The sequence below is a fragment of the Trachurus trachurus genome, assembly GCF_905171665.1.
Source record: "Trachurus trachurus genome assembly, chromosome: 1".
NCBI classification, from domain to species: Eukaryota; Metazoa; Chordata; class Actinopteri; order Carangiformes; family Carangidae; genus Trachurus; species Trachurus trachurus.
In genome coordinates, this window is record NC_139891.1 from 39,433,064 (window position 1) to 39,457,188 (window position 24,125).

At 43.2% G+C, this 24,125-nt stretch overlaps 1 protein-coding gene across 3 annotated transcripts; it reads left to right on the top strand.

Moving 5' to 3' along the window:
• The first annotated feature begins 990 nt into the window (after positions 1 to 990).
• On the top strand, positions 991 to 23,441 carry pex6 (peroxisomal biogenesis factor 6). Of its 3 annotated transcripts, none has more exons than XM_083969917.1 (19): positions 991 to 1,532; positions 2,394 to 2,709; positions 4,409 to 4,746; positions 6,613 to 6,779; positions 8,093 to 8,176; positions 8,278 to 8,407; positions 10,856 to 10,989; positions 11,573 to 11,678; positions 12,677 to 12,885; positions 13,770 to 13,956; positions 14,963 to 15,039; positions 16,787 to 16,904; positions 17,746 to 17,951; positions 18,175 to 18,236; positions 18,792 to 18,900; positions 18,986 to 19,102; positions 19,242 to 19,319; positions 21,713 to 21,852; positions 23,205 to 23,441. In XM_083969917.1, exons 1-19 carry the CDS (start codon positions 1,005 to 1,007, stop codon positions 23,339 to 23,341), a joined length of 3,243 nt encoding a protein of 1,080 aa, XP_083826043.1. In that variant the 5' UTR covers positions 991 to 1,004; the 3' UTR covers positions 23,342 to 23,441. The 3 variants fall into 3 exon arrangements, with proteins under 3 accessions (XP_083826043.1, XP_083826044.1, XP_083826045.1); XM_083969918.1 differs by having other exon boundaries at positions 11,576 to 11,678; XM_083969919.1 differs by having other exon boundaries at positions 2,397 to 2,709.
• Positions 23,442 to 24,125: the final 684 nt, after the last annotated feature.

The window sequence follows — 24,125 nt, forward strand, 5'->3', positions numbered from 1 at the left end:
ACAAATCTTACAAGCAGCAAATTTCAATATAAAATACATTTTGAAAATGAGCTTAACATGTCAGCATTTCAATAAAGGTTTAACACAGTAACAGATGGAACAGGAAAGCCATGAAATCAATTAAAAAAAAAAAAAAATATATATATATATATATATATATATATATATATATATATATATATATATATATATATATATATATATATATATATATATATATATATATTATAATTTGAGGTAAAAATTCAAATAAATAGATATTTGATACAAAGAACATAAATGAAAATTTACAAAAATAGAAAATTAGGATCATATACCTCACATTAGTTTTCTGGGGTCTGATGAAGGGAGAGATCAAATAAATGTTGATATTGTGCATTCTTGGACTTAATGTTTTTGAGTGAGTCACAGAAAATAGAGAGCTCTTTTAAGAAAATAGAAAACAATGGGGTTACATTTAGAAATTTACATTTATGAATAAAATATTTTGCCAATATTATGAGGTTATTTAAGAGAAATTCCAGCTTCGAGTCTTTCAGAAAAACACCAAACCTTATGTTACTGTACGTTAATTTTGACAAAGACAGGTTGTTATTCAGAAAACAATGACAAAATGCATCCCAGAATAACATAGAAACATTACAAGAGAAGAAAAGATGTTCTTGTGTTTCAATTTCATTTTTACAAAATGTAGCTACATTCATTTAATTCAATATTAAATCTAAGGTGCAGGGGTGTTTTATAGAATCTGATGGACAGGCAGGAATAGAAGGTAGGGTATTGATCACAGCTGTAGGGAGTGCAGGATGAGGGTGTTTTTTTTTTTTTTTTTGCATAGATTTATCCTATTTATTTTCTATGTATGCTATGGGGTAGATGTAGCTAAGTCTTGTCTGGCTCACACTCCAGGACAGAAGGTGGCGGTGATGCACCAAACAGCTGGATGCAAACCGCCGTAAAACGAAAAGAAGAAGAACAAGGAGGAAAACAAACGCAGCTCCAAGATGGCGGTGCAGGTGGACCTGTGCTGTCTGGACAGTTTCCCCTCTCACCTGAGTCCTCTGGACGTCCTGGTGCTGCGCTCTCAGCTGGACGCGGTCTTCCAGGACCCGGACTCGGACCCACCGACCGTCCTCTTCGTCCCGCAGCAGCAGCAGCAGCAGCGGCCTCACGGCTCCGGGGGACCGCCGGGCATCTTACTGCGCGTCCACCCGACCACCGAGGAGGAGGCGGCGGGGAGCGGCGGGAGCAGCGACCGGCTGCGGCTCTTCACCAGCCGCCTCTTCCTGCGGCTCCACGGGCTGGACCGGCTCAGTAGCTCCGGCTTGGTGCGGGCCATGGAGCCGCTGCGCCTGGACCGGGTGGTGCTGGGAGCCCGCAGCAGCAGCAGACAGAACCTCCTCCGTGTGGCCGCAGCGGACCAGGAGCGGTTGAGAGGCGGACTGCTGGAGCTCTGCAGCCCGGGACAGTGGCTGCTGGCCCGGCGGGGAGAGCCGCTGCTGCTGCCGGGACTGGGGGAGGAGCAGGGCCAGGTCAGGCTCAAAGCCAAATACACTGTTATACAGAGTAGCTACAACTGTACACTCCCACAAGCCACATCTCATTAATAATTAATTAGTAATAAAATTTTAGGCCTTTTTATTGTTTTAACTGTAGGCTAAGTTAACCACTAATTAGTGAAATATAACTTTTTATTTTTTTTATTTTTTATTTATTTTTTTAACTTTTTTTAGTTTAGTTTATTTCGGACATGTTAAAAGAAATAAAACATAAAAGGAGTGGGAAGAAGTAAAACTTATTTACTCCCACCCCTTATTCATAAATTATCTATCAAGTTATCTAGTCATTATAGTCTATACAATAAATTAATATATGAGATTTATTCTAATATATTATTAGATTTATACACATATAGATTTATTCTAACATATGATTACTAATCTTTATCTCTCTATATAGTCATATACATATAAAAACATATACAAACACATTCATACATACAACAAACACATTCATACATACATACTTTATTTACAATAATAATAATTATTATTGCCTTATTACTATTTGAGACAAACTGTTTGTAAAAACGGGCTATACAAATAAAATTGCCTTGCTTTGCCTAAAGAAGTTACTGTTTTAAAATCTGAATTATAGATAGAGTTTATTGCCAATCGTACAAGTAGCCTACATCACAGTACAGGCACTTAGGAATTCTTGCGTTTATGTCTCCAAGTAAGCACAAGCAATAATCATAACAATAAAAATAGTAATGTTTATCCATACATACTGGTCAGTACTGTTAACTGTTGAAGCTGCAGAAACCAGGACCTGGTTCTGGTTCTGGTTCTGGTTCTGGTCTTTAAGGTGTTTCTCTCTGTGTGTCGGTGCAGCAGCAGCTCCTGGACCTGCTGGTGCTGGACTGCAGTCCTGTGACTCAGGGCCGGATCACGGCCGACACCGCGGTGGTTCTGACGGACTGCTGGGAGCCGGCGGACCCCCCCGGCGGACCCGGCGGACCCCCGGCCTGCAGACCCTTCAGACTGAGCGTGTCGGACTTCGCCCACTACGCCGACGGGCTGGGAGGAGGCCGCTCGCTGCTGGACGGCCGGCGGCTGCTGGGACCCGGTCTCTCTGAGGTCCTGCAGGCGCTGGAGTGTCGGCTGGAGGTCCGGGTGGTGGAGGCCCGCCGCTGGGCCGCCGTCACAGGTAGGGCTGGGCCATATGACCAAGGGGGTGGGTGGGACTACACGCAGGCGTAGCTCACAGTCGGCCATATTGGAACGGGCAAATTGCTCTGACTCTGCTGCAGTTCCAGTGCAGTAGATGGTGATCCAGTCATCTTCACTAAAACAACGATTCATACAGGGACGTGCACATGACTATAGAGGGGCAGGGGCTCAACATCAGAAAAGGGCAGTATCTACAATTCTTTCAGGCCTTAATATCAAAATAAATAAATAAAAATAAATTACATTTACTATTTAGTTGGTAGAGAAAGCCTGCACGCCTTCAGGACTGCAGTCAACATGCTGGACCAATTTCCCAACTTCCCGAAGCAGAGTCATGACTTCTGAACTGGTGGCTAAGGCCAATAGGGTATTGGGGGCACATTAACATTGCAGAAAAAAAATCATGTGAGTGCAAGTGCAAAATAGAAGTAGGCTAAGCCTACAGGCTACACACACAAAACCAAGAAATGACTACTGTGACTGCTACTGTGCATATTTCAGAACAGCAGCAATATTTACCAACAGCAAAGTCACAATTACCAGTAACTCAATATCTGGAAACAAATAGTCAGTGAAATCAAGCTGAGTGAGTGATTCCTCCTGTTGCTGTTGTTGTTACACTACATTCAGGTGATGTTAGACAGAGGACGGGGTGGGGCTTAACTCTTAACAAGCAGTCAGCTAAACAAACACAAATGGGCGCTTTTCTGAAATATGACTCATAAGCTCGTTGAATAAGTGGACGGCGACTTGTCAGAACCGACAAGGAAGTGATGTTGGTGGATTTATAACTCACGAGATTCGACACAAGTCGCTCCACTGTCACGTCTCATACGTGCGGCACACACAGAGTTATCAATGAGGCAGCAGCTTCTACTTCTCTCTCTCTCTCTCTGGACGTGCATGTGAGGGAGCGCGCACCGCGGGGCAGCCCCCCACCCCCACCCCGCCCCTCAGTGAGAGACAGAGCGGAGCAGCAGCGGACAACACACACACCAACGTACACAATACCGTGTATATTACAAGGAAAAGCGTACGGTAGATAACCGTGGCATTTTTACAGCGCGGTTGTTTACATCCTCATGCACAACAGGAATGCATTTATTGAAAATAAAACATTAAAAAAAGGGCACTTTTTAATACGAGGCAAAAAGGGCAGGGGCTCAAGCACCCTTTGGGCCCTATGTGTGCACGTGCCTGGATTCATAACTCTGTGAAAAATAAGTCAGTATGTAGCTATAACTTTAACTATTTGCATAATGTCACTATAATGTTACTTTTACAAAAAAAAGCAGTGTGCAGTGTTTGTTTGCCATTACTTTCATTATTTCTGCTACGATCCCCCCCCCCCCCGGTCAGATTTATTCCTTTAATTTCCTGTTTTACATTATTGGACAAACTGATTAATCCAGGTGTGTCTGGGTAGTCACAATGGTCAGACACACCTGGATTAATCAGTTTGTCCAATAATGTAAGACAGGAAATAAAGGAGCTGGCTTAAGTTCAGGAAGTAGTGGAGCTGTGCAAAGAACCCATTAAAATCTGTTCAGAAAGGCTCTTTGACCTAAATTGTCTGTTTTTAAATTTTCGATTTAAGATTGTGATAAAATCGAGATTGTTATTTTATTTTGTTTTTAATCGTGATATGATATTTTTGCCATATCGCCCACCCCTAGAGGTCAGAGGTCAGCAGGACGCGGCCGTGGACGTGGACAGCTGCGTGTTCGTCAGCAAACAGCTGCTGCTGCGGCTCGGCCTCTTCAACCGGGAGTGGGTGAAGCTGTGGCGGCTGGGCGGAGCCTCCCGGGTGGGGGGCGGAGCTTCCCGGGTGGGGGGCGGAGCCTCCCGGGCGGCCGGCGGCGGGGAGCGGCCGGTCTCTGTGGTGGTGGTGGATCTGGCTCAGAGTCCAGACCTGCAGAACCAGGACGAGGCCGGGTTCATATCAGCGACTCTGTGGTTCAACATGACGGAAGGAGAAATGATCCCAGTGAACAGCTGCACGCTGAGGATGAAGGTGACCACACCGTTATTAGGGCCACGGGCCATCGCACCGGGCACTGGTCCCCACAGCTATGGGACCAGTAGGCACTACTGTTATTGTGTGGATTTTTTTTTTTTCTTCTTATTCCTCTTCCGTACCAAATTTCGATTCACCACTAGCAAATTATATATCAAAACGTGCATCTTGATTGGGATCGGTATGCTATTACTTTTCTCAACAGTTTACGTAAAACTGCGCAAAATTTTGCATTGAAGTCAATGGGACGGACGGAAAAAAAGAGCGAAAAAGACCAATCATTGGAAACGTCTACTGCTCAGGCATACTTTCACCTAGAGACTCCATTTAAACTTTAAACAGTAGACACAAGTCTTGTGTATTGGCGTATTACTCCACGTTTTGATAGGTCGTATAGTTTTTGATCAATCCCTGATCAATGACCATGATCATTTTTGGAGAAATTATGAGATTATAAAGGGTGTGTATTGCACGGAATGTTCGTGTCAGAGTGCGTGACATCATCGGTTAGAGTGGGAGAGAGGCCAGAAAAACTCCAGATTTTTTCTCTTCCCACACTCGGCCCGGCCACAATTTACACTCTACACACATAATTTTTTCAAAATTTGTAAGACAAACTTGTTCTGTCTCTCACCATGTGCTCAAAATATCAGAGAGACTTACAGAATTTACAGAACAAGCCTCTTAGTGCGGCCACGTCTGTCTCTGCTCCTCATAGACTCCAATACAAATATTTTCTGAGAGAAGCAGAACGGCCTGATGTTTTAAAACTGCCAGCGTCGCCAAAATATTTACTGTAGAAACACCAAATCGTACCACATTTTTCAGGAAGTCCTTAGAGCAACGTTGATCTGTGTTTTGTTCTGATAGGAGTTACCGTTTTGTCACCCTAAGCCTAAATGTGAGACCGGTGCAGAGGCAGAAAATCGCTCTTTTTCTCCACGTTTCTGTCTGTCTCAGCCTGGGGGGCCCCTATCGCCGTGGTAACCTCTTTGATCCTCAGGCCAGAGCTCGTTAACTTCATAAACAATCCACCTGGCGCTCGTTTAAATGTTTATAAACACCGACACAGCTAAATCAGACTGACACAGGATGCAGCTCATAACACACACACACACACACACACACACACACACGCACACACAGACTCCAGAACCAGCTTCAGCTCCAGAAAGATGATCATGTGTCTGTCTGATCAGCTCTGTCTTGACCTTAAGATCGTGGGTTTGATTCCCATGTTGACAGAGATGGTAAAACCGGCAGTAGCCCCGTGGCCCATTCAAAATTTCCCAGAGGAAATTTTCTAGTTGATTATTATTACATCAGAGTAAAAACTCCGTGTCACAGGGTGTGAGTGGGAACAGAAACAATTAATCACTGCAAAAACTCAAAATCTTTACAAGAATATTTGTCTTATTTCTAGTCAAAACTAATCTCTTTCCACTTTAAATAAGACTCACTGCCTAAAAATTAACTTGTTTTTAGATCATTTTCACTGGTTTCACTCTCATTTCAAACTCATTTTTATTTGAAATAAGTAGAAAAATCTGCCAGTGAAAGTAAGTTTTTTGTGTTTGTAATAAGGAAGAAAAAGTTGCTCCACTATCAGATTTTTCTACTTATTTCAAGTGAAAATCTGCTTAAAAGGAGTAAAAAGTGTCTAAAAACAAGCTGCTTTTTATGTGATGAGTCTTATTTTAAGTAGAATTAGATTTGTTTTGACTAGAAATGAGACAAATATTCTTGGTAAGATTTTGAGTTTTTGCAGTGATCAATGATCTTAATAGTGAGTTTTATTATTGGCAAAGAGAGATGAAATGTCTCTGGTTGGTCATTCTGTCTCTGTCTCTGTCTCCGTCTCAGAGGTGGAGACCGTCGCCCTCGGAGACGAGCGGTCGCTCCGACAGCTTCTGTCGCTCGGCTTCTCCTCCGTTCGCCACTGAACTCCACGTCCAACCGGTGACGTCTCCGCTGTCCAACAACGTCGGCTGCTACGACTCCCTGCTGTCCCAGCACTTCTCCACCTCCAGGTCCAGTCTGTCCCTTGTCTCTGTCCTCTGTCTCTGTCCTTCTGTCTATAGGTGCGTTTCCATTACCCCTTGAAATGCGCAAAACCTAAATATCGAAATCAAAAACTGGTAATTGAAACACCTACATTTCGAAAAAACTCTCAAATATCGCAAAAAAGTTTTTATGCTCTCATGAGGTGGTTTTTGAGACGTATCGATACAAACATGTATCGCAAAAGTGTAATGGAAACACTTTTTTCGCTTTTCTACACGTCACCGGCGTCAGCGGAGTTGTGTGTGTCCACGCTGTGTTGGTTTATGTAACTTGAGGGGACAAATGAACCACATGTTTATTGTCATGCTGCTGACCTGCTGGGCATTGTTTCTCATTAAATTAGAAAAACCTTTCCTATCATTCCCCTTTTCCGTGCATGGTTGAAGGAGATTGGCTCGCATCCACACTCCCACTCCCTCCTGCGCCGAAATGTCTCCTTTAGTCACATAAACAAGTAAAGGTGTGTGGAACATGTCCCCTTTAGTCACATAAACCAGGACAGGTGTGTGGAACATGTCCCCTTTAGTCACATAAACAAGTACAGGTGTGTGGAACATGTCCCCTTTAGTCACATAAACAAGTACGGGTGTGTGGAACATGTCCCCTTTAGTCACATAAACCAGTACAGGTGTGTGGAACATGTCCCCTTTAGTCACATAAACAAGTACAGGTGTGTGGAACATGTCCCCTTTAGTCACATAAACCAGTACGGGTGTGTGGAACATGTCCCCTTTAGTCACATAAACAAGAACGGGTGTGTGGAATATGTCCCCTTTAGTCACATAAACCAGTACAGGTGTGTGGAACATGTCCCCTTTAGTCACATAAACAAGTACAGGTGTGTGGAACATGTCCCCTTTAGTCACATAAACAAGTACGGGTGTGTGGAACATGTCCAATTTAGTCACATAAACAAGTACGGGTGTGTGGACACAACCACCTCATCACCCCTGGTGTTTAAAAGGCTCCGTTCTTTCTGCAGTCAGGTTAAAGCGCACATCCGCCGTGTTGGTAAACAAATAATCCCTCTATCAACGGAGGCACAGAACAACTGGCCCTAGTGTGAGTGCGCCCTTATTTGTGGCCACTGCCAGTTTCAGAAATATCGCTTTTATTTTGCGAAAATCTGTAATGGAAACACAGGTTATGACTCTGTCCCTCTGTCTCTGTCTTTCAATCAAACCAAATCAAAATAAACTTTAATGTCCCCGGAGGGAAAATTTTGTCCCTCTGTCCCTCTGTCTTCACCAGTCTCACCTAGTCCGTCCTCTCTGTGCAGACTGGTTGCCCTGGGCGACGTCTTCTCTGTTCCAGCTGAGCAGCATCCGGACCTGCTGGAGGACAACTGTGACGGCGTCCACAGGTAACACGCGTCCGTCCGTCCTCAGCCACGTCCTCGTCGTCTCTGATCCACATGATGCAGGTTTGTCCCCTCTGTGACCTTTGACCTCTGTCCTCTGCCAGGTGTCCAGTGCTGTTCTTCAAGGTGCAGAAGGTTTGTTCGTCTGCAGAGAGAGAAGAGGAGGAAGGAGGAGGAGGAGGAGGAGGAGGAGGAGCTTACCTGGCTGACAGACATCACACCTCACTCTACATGGTGATCTTTGACCTTTCACCTTTGACCTTATGAACTTTGTTTATCAGGATTGAATCTGATGTTTAAGAGAAAATCATTCATCACAGTTTATTTTGTTTTCATGTAGAAAAAGTGTTTAAAACGGTTAGGAGGTTAGCCTAACCCTTGTACTACTTTTTTCCAGAAATTTCTCTACAATATTTCCAAAAATTCAGACCATTGGCCCTAATTTGAATGTACATTGACAAAAAAAGTAACGTTATTCAGTCTCAGAACAAATATTTGCGTAGGACTGCCCACTTTACACAGCATATGCACTTTCACTGTCTCGTTTTTAATGCATACAAGGTATTGAGTAAATGGTGTGATGTACGATGACGTGAATGTGACTGAATGGATGAGACGATGTATGGATGAGTATACTTTTTAATTTTACTAGAGTAATTAATTGTTTTTATTTGTTGCTACTGAGCTCAGTATATTGAGTGCAATGTAATTTCGTTGTATCAACCATACAATGACAATAAATCTATCTAATCTAATCTTTACCGACTTCTTCTAAAGGACCGCCCACTTTACTGACTTCTTCTAAAGGACCGCCCATTTTACTGACTTCTTCTAAAGGACCGCCCATTTTACTGACTTTTACTACAGGACCGCCCGCTTTACCGACTTTTACTAAAGGACCGCCCACTTTACCGACTTATTCTAAAGGACTGCCCACTTTACCAACTTTTACTACAGGACTGCCCACTTTACTGACTTTTTCTACAGGACCGCCCACTTTACAGACTTTTTCTACAGGACCGCCCCCTTTACCGACTTTTTCTAAAGGACTGCCCACTTTACCAACTTTTACTACAGGACTGCCCACTTTACTGACTTTTTCTACAGGACCGCCCACTTTACTGACTTTTTCTACAGGACCGCCCACTTTACAGACTTTTTCTACAGGACCGCTCACTTTACAGACTTTTTCTACAGTACCGCCCCCTTTACTGACTTTTTCTACAGGACCGCCCCCTTTACTGACTTTTTCTACAGGACCGCCCCCTTTACCGACTTTTTCTACAGGATCGCCACCTTTACTGACTTTTTCTAAAGGGCCGCCCACTTTACCGACTTTTTCTACAGGGTCGCCCACTTTACCGACTTTTCCTACCCACTTTACCGACTTTTTCTACAGGATCGCCACCTTTACTGACTTTTTCTAAAGGGCCGCCCACTTTACAGATTTTTTCTACAGGGCCGCCCACTTTACCGACTTTTTCTACAGGACCGCCCATTTTACTGACTTCTTCTAAAGGACCGCCCATTTTACTGACTTTTACTACAGGACCGCCCGCTTTACCGACTTTTACTAAAGGACCGCCCCCTTTACCGACTTTTTCTTAAGGACTGCCCACTTTACCAACTTTTACTACAGGACTGCCCACTTTACTGACTTTTTCTACAGGACCGCCCACTTTACAGACTTTTTCTACAGGACCGCCCCCTTTACCGACTTTTTCTAAAGGACTGCCCACTTTACCAACTTTTACTACAGGACTGCCCACTTTACTGACTTTTTCTACAGGACCGCCCACTTTACTGACTTTTTCTACAGGACCGCCCACTTTACAGACTTTTTCTACAGGACCGCCCACTTTACAGACTTTTTCTACAGTACCGCCCCCTTTACTGACTTTTTCTACAGGACCGCCCCCTTTACTGACTTTTTCTACAGGACCGCCCCCTTTACCGACTTTTTCTACAGGATCGCCACCTTTACTGACTTTTTCTAAAGGGCCGCCCACTTTACCGACTTTTTCTACAGGGCCGCCCACTTTACCGACTTTTCCTACCCACTTTACCGACTTTTTCTACAGGATCGCCACCTTTACTGACTTTTTCTAAAGGGCCGCCCACTTTACAGATTTTTTCTACAGGGCCGCCCACTTTACCGACTTTTTCTACAGGACCGCCCACTTTACCGACTTTTTCTACAGGACCGCCCACTTTACTGACTTTTTCTACAGGACCGCCCCCTCTACTGACTTTTTCTGAAGGACCACACACTTCACTTAATTTTTCTACAGGATTGCCCACTTTACTGACTTTTTCTACCCACTTATCCGACTTTTTCTACAGGACCGCCCACTTTACTGACTTTTTCTGCAGGACCGCCCACTTAACTGACTTTTTCACCCACTTGACTGACTTTTTCCTAAAGGTCAAATGAGATGCATATTAAATCAGATGTGATCAAGTCTCTACTGACTGTGACATGATGAAACATTAGAAACATAAATATGAACATAAAGTGTGTGAGATAAAAACCAGATGTTTCACATTGCAGTGGAAAAGTCCAGATGTTGAACTGAGGATAAAACGACGTTGTTGTGTCAGAGGATGAAACGGCCGATTCCACAGCTCGTCTGTCGCCATGGAGACGGTGATGTCATCTGTCTGTGTTGTGTCTCCTTTTAGGGAGCGTCCACCAGCAGCGCCGTCCCCGGCTGCCCGGTGGACGGAGCGTCTCTGTGGACCAGTCTGTCTCCTCCGGGCCTCAGCAGGACGGTGGAGCTGATCAGCAGCATCGTCCTGCCGCACCTGCACCACAGGTAACTGCACACCTGAGACGGAGGCATTTCAGATTTCAGATTTCAGAATTTTTTTTTTTTTTTAATGGGAACAGTACATATTGATGGACATTGACATGTAAATATGTGGGATTGTAGCCAAGTGGCTTATTTCCATCCCCAGTCCCATTGGCAGGTTGATGTTAGACATAGAAAACAATGACGATAAAAAGTACAAAAAGTAAAAAGTACAAGAGGCAGGACTAGGACAATAAAACACCTTGACATCTTACACAAAACATACAGTATATGAAGGACATACATAAACCACCAGTTAACTGACCAAAGACGGTTAAAAGAGTGGGTAATAGATTACTGAGAAATTATAAAGAGCTACAGTGCTAGTTAAAGTGCTATGTGCTAAAGTGACGAGTGTATAGGTGCAAGATTGAATTTAATCTGACTGCACGATGCCCCAATAAAGTGCAGGATCGACTTAAATTGCACTATCCCATAGCACACGATTGCACATGCAGATGTGTGTCCAATATTGCACAAAGTTTGCAACCATGATGGGAGATGTGTTGAGTGACATCAGCGTTCTGTGTGTGTCTGTGTGTTGCAGCAGCTCTCTGTCCAGCTGCACCATCCTGCTGCACGGCCCCGCAGGGAGTGGGAAGGTGACGGCGGTGAAGGCGGCGACTCGCAGACTGAACCTCCACCTGCTGAAGGTACCACAGCCCACACACACACACACACACACACACACACACACACACACACACACACACACACACACACACACACACATATATGAAATGGTTGTTATTACATGTGTAAATGTAATGTCTTCAAGGGATAGTTCAACATTTAGTCAAACTGGCCCATCACCATAATCCCTATAGTCATAGCAGTAGGTTCGTTACCTTTAATTGTCGGTGCAAGCTGTTTTTAGAACGGCGGAGCAGAGCCGTGAGCTGCTCAGAGCTACGCTACGGAGGCTCATTATGGGATTTCTTGGTTTCCCTCATCAAACTCATCAAATACACAATCCAACAACTCCACAACGCTCTGGTGGACAAGTTGTGAGCTGCACATTCACCACGCTATGAGATAATAACACAACGTTACCACACAGAGTTGTTGTAGAGGGAAATACAGAGACTGTTGATGAAAAACTGTCCCTGAAGGCAACGTGCATCAGCGGTTTTGCATTAATTTCCCTCTAAAACAACTCTGTGTGGCAACGTTGTGTTATTATCTCATAGCGTGGTGAATGTGCAGGTCACAACTTGTCCACCAGAGCGTTGTGGAGTTGTTGGATTGTGTATTTGATGAGTTTGATGAGGGAAACCAAGAAATCCCATAATGAGCCTCCGTAGCGTAGCTCTGAGCAGCTCACGGCTCTGCTCCGCCGTTCTAAAAGCAGCTTGCACCGACAATTAAAGGTAACGAACCTACTGCTATGACTATAGGGATTATGGTGATGGGCCAGTTTGACAAAATGTTGAACTATCCCTTTAAATGTTACTTGCAGGTGGGAGCTTCTCACAGGATTTTGAAATCTCGTTAAGTCAGAAAAAAAATGACTGCGAAAAACGGGGAAAAAATTAGTCGGAAAAATCTGAATGCTGCGTTGTGGGGCTCACAGGATAGAGAAAAATGTGTCATCTGCCTTTATTTTGAAAATACTTCCTGTGTGTGTGTGTGTGTGTGTGTGTGTGTGCAGGTGGACTGTGTGAGTGTGTGTGCTGACACCGCTGCAGCCTGTGAGGTGAAGCTGACGTCGTGGTTCCACCGGGCCGACGTGCTGCAGCCGTGCGTCCTGCTGCTCAGGAACCTGCAGCTGCTGCTGCGGCCGCGAGGCGGCGGCGCCGCCGAGGAGGACGCCAGGGTCTGGGCCGCGTTCTGCCAACTGCTCAGCAGCGCCCCCACCAGGTCAGGGACCGCCGCCGAGTCTCACAGTGCTAAACACCAGCCCATAATATTACATACAAAGTCAATGTCAGGAATTTGATTAACAGTAAAAAAAAACACAATATCACACAATAGATCGTGTTCACCAGAAATGTCAATAAATATCCAACCAGACAATCAAGATATTAGGGCTGGGAGAAAAAATCGATTCACATAATTATCGCAATATCTTTTTTGACGATTTTTAAATTGATTTTTTTTTTTTGAATTTTTTAAAATATTGTGCAATGTGCATTTGTTAGCCTTTTTTTTTTTTTTACATAAAGAGAGTACAGGTTTTAAAAGCACTTTATATAGCACTTTCACTTTATAATGGAGTATGTTCATTTATAGGCTCCTACAGTATTTGTGTGCAGATAAATGTTAAAAGTGCAGACTAAAAATCGAGAGAATCGGCAATATCGTAGAATTGCAATTTAAGTCGAATCGCCATCCAAAAAATCGTAGAAGAATTGAATCGGGAGAAAAGCGTATCGTCCCAGCCCTACAAGATATGATAATTTACTGGCACCTACACCAAGAACAAACTTTTTAAAACGTACTGTAATATACAGAGCCATTATAGGATGGAACACATTACCTAATAACATCAAAAATATTAACTCAAAACACACTTTTAAAAAGGTAGTAATAGACTTTTTAAATAAATTGAAATCAATGAGTAAGAAATATATTACGTATAATAATTTATTATAGGAATTTATTTGTGGGTTTAACTGTTGTGGTACTGTAATGTGATGTATGATGTATTCTTTGTACCTAATAATATATTTTAGATTAGACTGTTTGTGTATATGATGACGAGGTGTTACAGTGATCTAACTCCCTCGCTCTCTCTGGTGCAGGGTGGTTGTCTTGGCGACCGTCTGCAGAGCGCGGGCGCTGTCGGCCGCCGTCATGGCCGCCTTCGTCCACCAGGTGGAGGTGGAGAGTCTGAGTGAGGAGCAGCGCCGCTCCGTCCTGACCGGTCTGAGCCGAGAGCTGCAGCTGGGGGCCGACGTGGACCTGGAGAGACTGGCTAGGGTCACCGCGGTACGGCAGACCGGTTAGAACCGGTTCAAACCAGTTAGACCGGTTCAAACCAGTTAGACCGGTTAGAACCGGTTAGAACCAGTTAGACCGGTTAGACCCAGACCAGTTAGACCGGTTCAAACCAGTTAGACCGGGTAGACCGGTTAGACCAGTTAGAACCAGTTTGACTGGTTAGACCAGTTAGACCAGTTAGACCCTGGCCGGTCTGAGCCGAGAGCTGCAGCTGGGGGTCGACATGGACCTGGAGAGACTGGCTAGGGTCACCGCGGTACGGCAGACCGGTTAGAACCGGTTAGAACCGGTTCAAACCAGTTAGACCAGTTAGAACCGGTTAGACTGGTTAGACCAGCTAGACCCAGACCAGTTAGCCCGGTTAAACCGATTACAACCAGTTAGACCTGTTAAAACCAGTTAGACCGGTTACAACCAGTTAGACCAGTTGGACCAGTTAGACCAGCTAGACCTGTTAAAACCAGTTAGACCAGTTAAAACCAGTTAGACTGGTTAGACCGGTTAGAACCAGTTAAAACCAGTTAAAACCAGTCAGACCAGTATAAACCAGTTAAAACCAGTATAGTGATGGTTTCTCTCCTCTCAGGGTCTGGTCCTGGGAGACCAGTTAAAACCAGTATAAACCAGTCCAGTGATGGTTTCTCTCCTCTCAGGGTCTGGTCCTGGGAGACCAGTTAAAACCAGTATAAACCAGTATAGTGATGGTTTCTCTCCTCTCAGGGTCTGGTCCTGGGAGACCAGTTAAAACCAGTTAAAACCAGTTAAAACCAGTTAAAACCAGTATAAACCAGTACAGTGATGGTTTCTCTCCTCTCAGGGTCTGGTCCTGGGAGACCAGTTAAAACCAGTTAAAACCAGTCAGACCAGTACAGTTAGACCAGTTAAAACCAGTTAAAACCAGTATAGTGATGGTTTCTCTCCTCTCAGGGTCTGGTCCTGGGAGACCAGTATAAACCAGTATAAACCAGTACAGTGATGGTTTCTCTCCTCTCAGGGTCTGGTCCTGGGAGACCTCCAGGCTCTGGTGACGGAGGCCGGCCGGGCCGCCTGCAGGAGGCTGATCCAGACCAGGTGAGACCAGAGGACCGGACCGGACCGGACCGGACTGGTTCTGCTATATAGTCCCGGCAAAATAGTGTTTTCCGACAGACTAATTGTAACAGAATGTTTTTCACCATAAATCATTTCTATGAGGTGTCCAGAACAACATACTAAAAGTCCTAAGAAATCCTAGTTGGAGAAATATGTTTAATGCTCATTGATTTACTGTATAAAGTCTATGGTGCCAATAAGACCAGACAACAATACACCCTAATTTTATTAGTAAACAAGCCTTACTTAAAGCAGAAGTGAGTGGTCCGGTCGTTTTCGCTAATGCTGCGTTCCAGGCAGGCTTTTGAAATCGTAAATTACAGCTTCAAGTCACAACTTACGACTTTGTAGCGTTCCAGGCAACCCACTCGTGTTTTTCCGACCTGTTTTACCGGTGAAAGTCACTATAACGGCCACTCGTAACTTCCGACCCGTGAACTCGTACCAGATCGAACTGGTACCACTTCACAGGTCGGAAAAACACGAGTTTCCTTGAACGCACCATAACAGTCCTCGTCCCTACGTCACCACATTCACGGCGTTCCTTGGCTGCACACACAGCCCTGCATGCCGTTCTCTCTCCTCATTGGATAAAAACTGTAGGATACGATAAATGTTTTCTCTTCGGCTCAGAGCAGAGCAGAGGGACTGACAGACCCGTGTTTCGGTCCAAACACTCTATGTAAGTGATTGCTGTCGGAAGATACAACTATTTAAGACTTATATTAACACAAATATATCACTCACTTCTGCTTTAATGTCTTTCCCCCCAATTTGCAGAGAACATCAGAAGAAAGTCAGAATACATTAATGTGTGTGATGTTATGTTAAATATGCTGTTATGTTCAACAACATATGAGCGGGACTAAGAACTTGGCCCCTGTTTTTGCTGCTTGCGGCTTTATGGCTTCTTGACCATATATATATATATATATATATATTGAATATTTGCATATTCAAATTCATTTTCCAAGACACTTGTAATACAAAAAATGTTACTTTTCATGTATACTTTCATTGTGTGAAGTTTCATTGTGGTGAGAGTAAAGGAAAAAAACAAGCCCATTCGGGTATATTTTGGGCATATTCCATTAGTGTATTGGTCATTTGCATATTCAAATTCATTTTCAAAGAAACTTGTAGTACAAAAAATGTTACATTTCATAGATACTTTCATTGTGTAAAGTTTCATTGTGATAGCAGTAAAGGAAAAAAATAGCCCCATTGGGGTGTATGGCTGTCTGGCCTTATTGGCACCATAGACTTTATACAGTAAATCAATGAGAATTAAACATATTTCCCCAACTAGGATTTCTTAGGACTTTTAGTATGTTGTTCTGGACACCTCATAGAAATGATGTATGGTGAAAAACATTCTGTTACAATTAGTTCTATTTTTGGGTCCAAAATGAGGTAGATTGCCTGGACTAATAGGGCCATAGTTCACCTCCTCTGTGTGTGTGTGTGTTCTTGCACTTCCTACGTTGTGAGGACCATTAAGAGTTTTTTTACCAGCCAAGTGAGGACATGTTTTGTAAGTGAGGACATTTTGGCCGGTCCTCACTTCCAAAGGCTGTTTTGAGTGTTAAGTCTTTAGGTTATAACTAGGTTTAAGTTGGTTTAAGAGTAATGGTTCAGGTTAGGGTACGGGACTAGGGAATACATTATGTCAACGAGTGTCCTCACGAAGATAGCATTACAAGGATGTGTGTGTGTGTGTGTCTAGTGGCGGTCGGGAGGAGGAGGACCTCTGCTCCAGCGGAGTGACCGTCCAGAACCAGGACTTCACCTCGGCCCTGGAGACGCTGCAGGACGCTCAGTCCAAGGCCGCCGGAGCCCCGAAGGTGAACACACACACACACACACACACACACACACAGAGCTGTAGTGATGTCATCAGTTCTAGGGGTGTACAGCCAGTGCTCTATTTGAATTCGGATTCAGATTCGGGCTTTTTAAAAAAACCTTGGATTCGGATTCGTATTCAGGAAATAACCGGAAGTGGGCGCACTGACTTCAACTGAGCCAGTGCTACGCCGAGCTAGCCGGCTAACTTCCGCTTTAGCTCTGGGCTAACTAGAACGGGAATAAAATAATTTAAATGGACAACGAGGAATTTTGGAAAGCGAAGTGTTTCCACACTACATTTATGAGCCTCCGCACCATGAAATTCTTTGACCGGTGCAAGACAGACTCATGTTTTCATTCATCAAGAATTAAAGTCAGAGGTTGGAAGACGATCACATACCGTCGTAGTTCCCACCATAAACGGAGATTCGGCGGCGTTATTCTCATGACTCGCCACGAAACCGAAAGTAAAGAAACGCTGGTCGGCTCGCCCAGCATTTCCACCACCACTAATAATAACAAAATAACCATAGAGACAAAACCATAGATTTATCTAAAATGGACCATTAACAAGTGGTAACGGAGATTCATCCACATTAATATGAGACTTTTTTATTGTCGCAGAATTTTTCGTTCTGCTGATGGAGAAACTCCTCGTTGTCCCTTTAACTAAGAATAATTTCATAATAATAATAATTTAAAGAACACAGCTGGGAACATGTTTGTGAATTAAGAACTTTAAGAAAGGATTTAAGAAAATACGAGTTCGGTGAATGAGGTCCAATGTCCCACAGAGGTGTAGTGATGTCATCAGTCCGTCACTCTAACCCCCCCCAGATCCCGGCGGTGCGCTGGCAGGACGTGGGCGGCCTGCAGCAGGTCCGGGCTGAGATCCTGGACACGGTGCAGCTTCCTCTGCAGCGTCCGGAGCTGCTGAGTCTGGGCCTGAACCGGACCGGGCTGCTGCTGTACGGACCGCCGGGCACCGGCAAGACGCTGCTGGCCAAGGCCGTGGCCACGGAGTGCTGCATGACCTTCCTCAGGTGGGCTTCACTCCTCTTCCTCCTCTTCCTCCTCCTCTTCCTCCTCCTCTTCCTCCTCCTCTTCCTCCTCACAGAGTGCTGCATGACCTTCCTCAGGTGGGTTTACCCTCCTCTTCCTCCTCACCCCCCTCCCACTCCTGTTTGTTTGTTTGTTTGTTTGTTTGTTTGTTTGTTTGTTTGTTTGTTTGTTTGTTTGGTGACTCTCAGTTTGTTCTGGTTTTAGTGTCAAAGGTCCAGAGCTCATCAACATGTACGTGGGTCAGAGCGAAGAGAACGTCAGAGAAGGTCAGACATGTTACACACATGTTACACACATGTTACACACATGTTACACACATGTTACACACATGTTACACACATGTTACACACATGTTACACACATGTACTAATGTTACACACATGTTACACACATGTTACACACATGTTACACACATGTTACACACATGTACTAATGTTACACACATGTACTAATGTTACACACATGTTACACACATGTACTAATGTTGCACACATGTTACACACATGTACTAATGTTACACACATGTACTAATGTTACACACATGTTACACACATGTACTAATGTTACACACATGTTACACACATGTACTAATGTTACACACATGTATTAATGTTACACACATGACCAGAAAACGACTTAAACTCAAGTTAAAGTTAAAGGAGTAGTTCACCAAAAAATTAAATTCATACATGTGAAACGTGTCAGAGACAAAGTTCAGTTACAGAAAAAGTACAGTAATGAATGAATGAAGTATTTATACCTCGTTATATTGGTTAAATCAGACTGTATTTATATATGTCTTCTTCTTCTTGTATTTGCAGTGTTCAGCCGAGCGCGTTCTGCCGCTCCCTGTGTCGTCTTCTTCGATGAGCTGGACTCTCTGGCTCCCAGCAGGGGGCGCAGTGGAGACTCAGGAGGAGTGATGGACAGGTGAGTTCACCTGTTCACACCTGCAGTTTATTTACATACTCTGGGTTGTAATGAATATGAATAAAGTTGTATTGAATCTCTGCAGAGTGGTGTCTCAGCTCTTGGCCGAACTCGACGCTCTCAGCTCGTCTGTCGGCGTCTTTGTGATCGGAGCCACGAACCGTCCGGACCTGTTGGACCAGTCGCTGCTGAGGCCCGGCAGGTCAGAGGACACACACGCACAAACACACACACACACACGCACACAGACACACACACACTTACACACACACACACACACACATACACATACACTTACACACACAGGTGAAGTGTTTGCAACGTCTCTGTGTCGTCCACAGGTTCGACAAACTGGTTTACGTGGGCGTGAGCGAGGACCGAGCGTCTCAGCTGCAGGTTCTTCAGGCCGTCCTCAGGAAGTACGAACAGTCACAATTGCTGTCACAATTGTTATTTATTTATTTTCTATTATTATTGTTAAAGCAGATATCAGTGGAATGTTTTTGTTAATATAAGTCCTAAATAGTCCTATTTTCCGTCAGCAATCACTTACATGAAGTATTTCAGCCTAAACACGAGTCTCTCCGTCACTCTGCTCTGCTGTAACCCGAGGAGAAAATTTTCCTTGTGGGATACAAGTGTTATCCAATGAGGAGAGAGAACGGCATGAAGGGCTGTGTGTGCAGCCAAGGGATGCGCGTGAATGTGGTGACGTAGCACGAGGACCAATTGATGCCTGACAAGGGCGGGGGCTGCTAACTCATGGTGCGTTCAAAGAAACTCGTACTTTGTGTTTTTCCTTCCTGTGAAGTCATACCAGTTCGATCTGGTACGAGTTCACGGGTCGGAAGTTACGAGTGGCCGTTATAGGGAACTTTCACAGACAACAGGATGGTAAAAACACGAGCTACGGGTTACCTGGAACGCTACCAAGTCGTAGTTGTGACTTGAAGCTGTAACTTACGGTTTCAAAAGCCTGCCTTGAACGCAGCATTAGCCGAAACGGCCGTGAAGCTGATATCTGCTTTAATTTATTTTTTCAATCTTTATTACTATTTTTTTCCCCCAATACTGTTATTATGACAACTATTCACTATTCACTAGACATTTACTAGTCACTATTATTATCCACCAAGTCTCTTTTTCATCATTATTATGATCACCATTTATAGAATACATTATAACAATCAAGAAAAAAAAAGAAAAGAAATTAGAAACAAAAAAAGAAGAAAGAAAGAAAGTACAAACAAAAACAGAAACTCGTCACTGACTCAGTTTTTATTTAAGCAATATATCACGACAGGCCGTGGTCAATGCTCATTATACCACGGCTAATGTGTTGTTCAGCCCGACTTAGTCTATACCACGGACTGGAGTGATATATTTTATAAAACGGTTACCAATAATGACAATATGAAAGAGGGATACGCAATCAAATGTAGTTTTATTCAAATACATATTATCCAATAAAAAGCTGTTCCCAGCTGTCCAGACGTTAGCTCTAAGTAGCTCTGCATCTGGTCTCAGTCCCCTCTACCATTGTTAACCCTCTGGAGGTCAAAGTTCACCTCCAACATGTCAATTACACTACTTTACTACATTTTTAACATCGTAAAAACATCAACTGTCTGTTGCTACGGACTGCAACAGTCCGTTGTCATGGATACATGACAACAACTTCCATTCATACCAGTCATACGTGCCTGAGGCGGAGTGATAGCCTACGCTGTGATAAGGCTTTAGAATAGTAGCCGTGGTATAGACCCTTTCAGAGAGTATAAACAAAGACAGGTGTGGCTCATTAGAAAACGCTCTGGTACACTAAATGGAATGGAGCCTTAATTAGTATCCTTGGTAACACCTGTGTTTGTTTATACTCTCTGAAACAGTCTATATGCTCATTATAGGACGAATCTCCTTGTTGTTTACAACTACTTCCTGGTAGAAAACCAGCATGAGAACAATAGTGACGGACGAGAGTTTCGCTATATAGCCTATATCTACTTTTTCATGTCACTATATCACCGTTTAGACTAATCTGATGTTTGTAAAGTTTATAAAACCAATGATTGGACAAACATTACTATTTCTGTGTGCACATTTTTGTAATTAGTCATGGTTAGCATAGATTAGCTGGGCTAACGGTTAGCTACCTGTTTAACTTTAATAACTCAGTGACTCAATAAACGCTCCATGAAAAAATATTTTCTCCAGCGGATATCTGAGTTCCAACATGACTGAGCTAACTGGAGTAGTTTCATGTCGTGTCCCACAATGGGAGGGTTTTAACAGCTGACGTCCTGCTGTTAGCTTAGCTACCGCTGTTAGCTTAGCTACCGCTGTTAGCTTAGCTACCGCCGTTAGTTTAGCTACCGCTGTTAGCTTAGCTACCGCCGTTAGTTTAGCTACCGCTGTTAGCTTAGCTACCGCCGTTAGCTTAGCTACCGTTAGCTGTCCCTGTCAGCTGAGCCACTGATGCTTTCTAGACACCGTGATTCCCCCAAACTGAATAAATACAACACATAGCAACACAAAACACACACACAGAAATAGTAATGTTTCTTCAATCATTTCAGATTTGTCTAAACGGTGATAGGGCGTGAAAAATATGATATATAGCTAAACTCTCGTTCGTTACTATTGATCTCATTCAAATTACGTGCTGGTTTTCTACCCGGAAGTAGAATGTAAACAACAAGGCAATTCGGTCTATACCACGGTTAACAACCAATCAGATCGCCGGATTCCACCTTTCCGTTTTATAATTGTTTGTGAACAACGAGACAAAACCCTGTTGTGATGTGGACTGCAGGTTCCAGCTGGACCCGGCCCTGAACCTGCAGCAGGTGGTGGATCTGTGTCCGGCCCAGATGACCGGGGCCGACCTCTACGCCCTCTGCTCCGACGCCATGACGACGGCCATCAAGAGGAAGATCTCTCTGATCGACGACGGTGAGAAAACAAAGAGAGTCAGAACTCAACAGAGCAGAGTGGGGATGTCGTCACCATTACTTGTTTTCACAATTAATCGTGGTATTAAAAGCCACAATTAATTAATCGTAAAGATTCATAAATACCGTCACTTTCCAAAGAAGATGATGTTGGAACCGTATTGGCAGATGTGCACTAAAGTAAAGGTGAATGCACAGATACTGGTCCATTTAACTAACGTTACATTGAATTGGTAGGAATTTAAATGTTAGCGTGATAAAACAAAAAACAATTAAAATTAACGATAAGATTTGGTATAGATGACAATTTATGACCTGAATATTTCAAACGCTTCCCATGGGGGGTTAATAATTGGTCATATATTAATATATAATTGAAATATTTTGTGTAAACAATGAATAATGTAATTATATTTTAACTATATTTGATTTTACACATTCATTAGTGTTGTGAAATTAAGAAAATTTGTAATCGTGACATCCCTAGAGCTGAGAAACTAGATAGGAGATGGACAAGCTTTATTATTAGTAGTATTAGTAGCAGTATTATATTTTGAAGTATTGGGTTAGAAAAAATAAAATATACATTATATTTAATTATTATATCACATACCCCATATTATAATACCGGTATACATATTTTTAAGGAATTATGAGTCAGTGTATAGGGGGATAATATTGTATATATGAAAGATATTTGGTATGTATGTACACACACACCTGTTTATAATTATCACAAAGAAGCCAGATGTTGAATCTTCTTCATGCTGTGCCACTTTATGTTTCTTACATATTATTAATATCATATCATTAAAGGGATAGTTCAACATTTTGTCAAATCGGCCCATTGCCATAATCCCTATAGTCATAGCAGTAGGTTCGTTACCTTTAATTGTCGGTGCAAGCTGTTTTTAGAACGGCGGAGCAGAGCCGTGAGCTGCTCAGAGCTACGCTACGGAGGGTCATTATGGGATTTCTTGGTTTCCAACAACTCCACAACGCTCTGGTGGACAAGTTGTGAGCTGCACATTCACCACGCTATGAGATAATAACACAACGTTACCACACAGAGTTGTTTTAGAGGGAAATACAGAGACTGTTGATGAAAAACTGTCCCTGAAGGCAACGTGCATCAGTGGTTTTGCATGAATTTCCCTCTAAAACAACTCTGTGTGGTAACGTTGTGTTATTATCTCATAGCGTGGTGAATGTGCAGCTCACAACTTGTCCACCAGAGCGTTGTGGAGTTGTTGGATTGTGTATCAAAATGTTGAACTATCCCTTGAATTCACAGTGACCATAGTTGTCCAGTCTCACTGTCTCTCTCTCTCTCTCTCTCTGTCTCTGTCTCAGGTCTGGACTCGGAGGAATCCCCCGTCCTCCTCTCAGCTCAGGATTTCTCCACAGCTCTGGAAAACTTCAGTCCGTCGGTGTCGGAGCAGGAGCTGCAGCGATACGCAAACATCCGACAGAAACTCTCCGTCAAGTAGAAACAGTAATGTAATTATCATTCTGTGTATAATACTGTAAATTAACCATGTAAATTAATTTATAAAATTGTGAAATGTAATAAATTACTACCAATGCTAATGAAAACGTGATTTCACTGTGTGTGTGTGTGTGTGTGTGTGTGTGTGTGTGTGTGTGTGTGTGTGTGTGTGTGTGTGTGTGTGTGTGTGTGTGTGTGTGTGTGTGTGTGTGTGTGTGTGTGTGTGTGTGTGTGTGTGTTGATTATCAGGTCGTCAGATCTCAATTGATGACACTGAGATTTATCATTTATCTTCTCACAAAAACTGAAATGCCATAAAAGTATTAAAAGTATAACAACTCGTGGCATCGTAAAAAAAAAAATCAACACATTTCTTTAAAAAAAAAACAGTTTTCACTGCAGTTCTTATAAAACTAAACAATGTTGTATAGAAACTATTATATAAAATATGAAGTTTTTTTTTAAAAAAAATCAAATATTTATCAAGAACAGTTATGGGTTCATGTGCCTGTTTCCACACAAATAAATCAGTTAACAGGAACGCATATTTAACCTCATTCGTGGGTGTGAGCAATAAAGCTAGTTACGGCTAGCTCACTGTAGCCAAAGGTCTGAACACTGAGTTAGTTTAAAACACAAAAAATGTGTATGTTTCTGTAGTTAGATAACAGTAGAATAACATAACTCAATACCAAGTGTGTGTAATTTGAATATTAATCTTTTAGTCCAGGCAATCTAGCTCATTTTGGACCCCAAAAATAGAACTAATTGTAACAGAATGTTTT

Coding starts and splice junctions, on each gene's coding strand:
- pex6 (XM_083969917.1), top strand. CDS start 1,005: ATGGCGGTGCAGGTGGACCTGTGCTGTCTGGACAGTTTCCCCTCTCAC. Junction 10,990..11,572: donor CTGCCGCACCTGCACCACAG/GTAACTGCACAC, acceptor TGTGTGTTGCAG/CAGCTCTCTGTCCAGCTGCA. Junction 17,952..18,174: donor TGCTGCATGACCTTCCTCAG/GTGGGCTTCACT, acceptor TTCTGGTTTTAG/TGTCAAAGGTCCAGAGCTCA.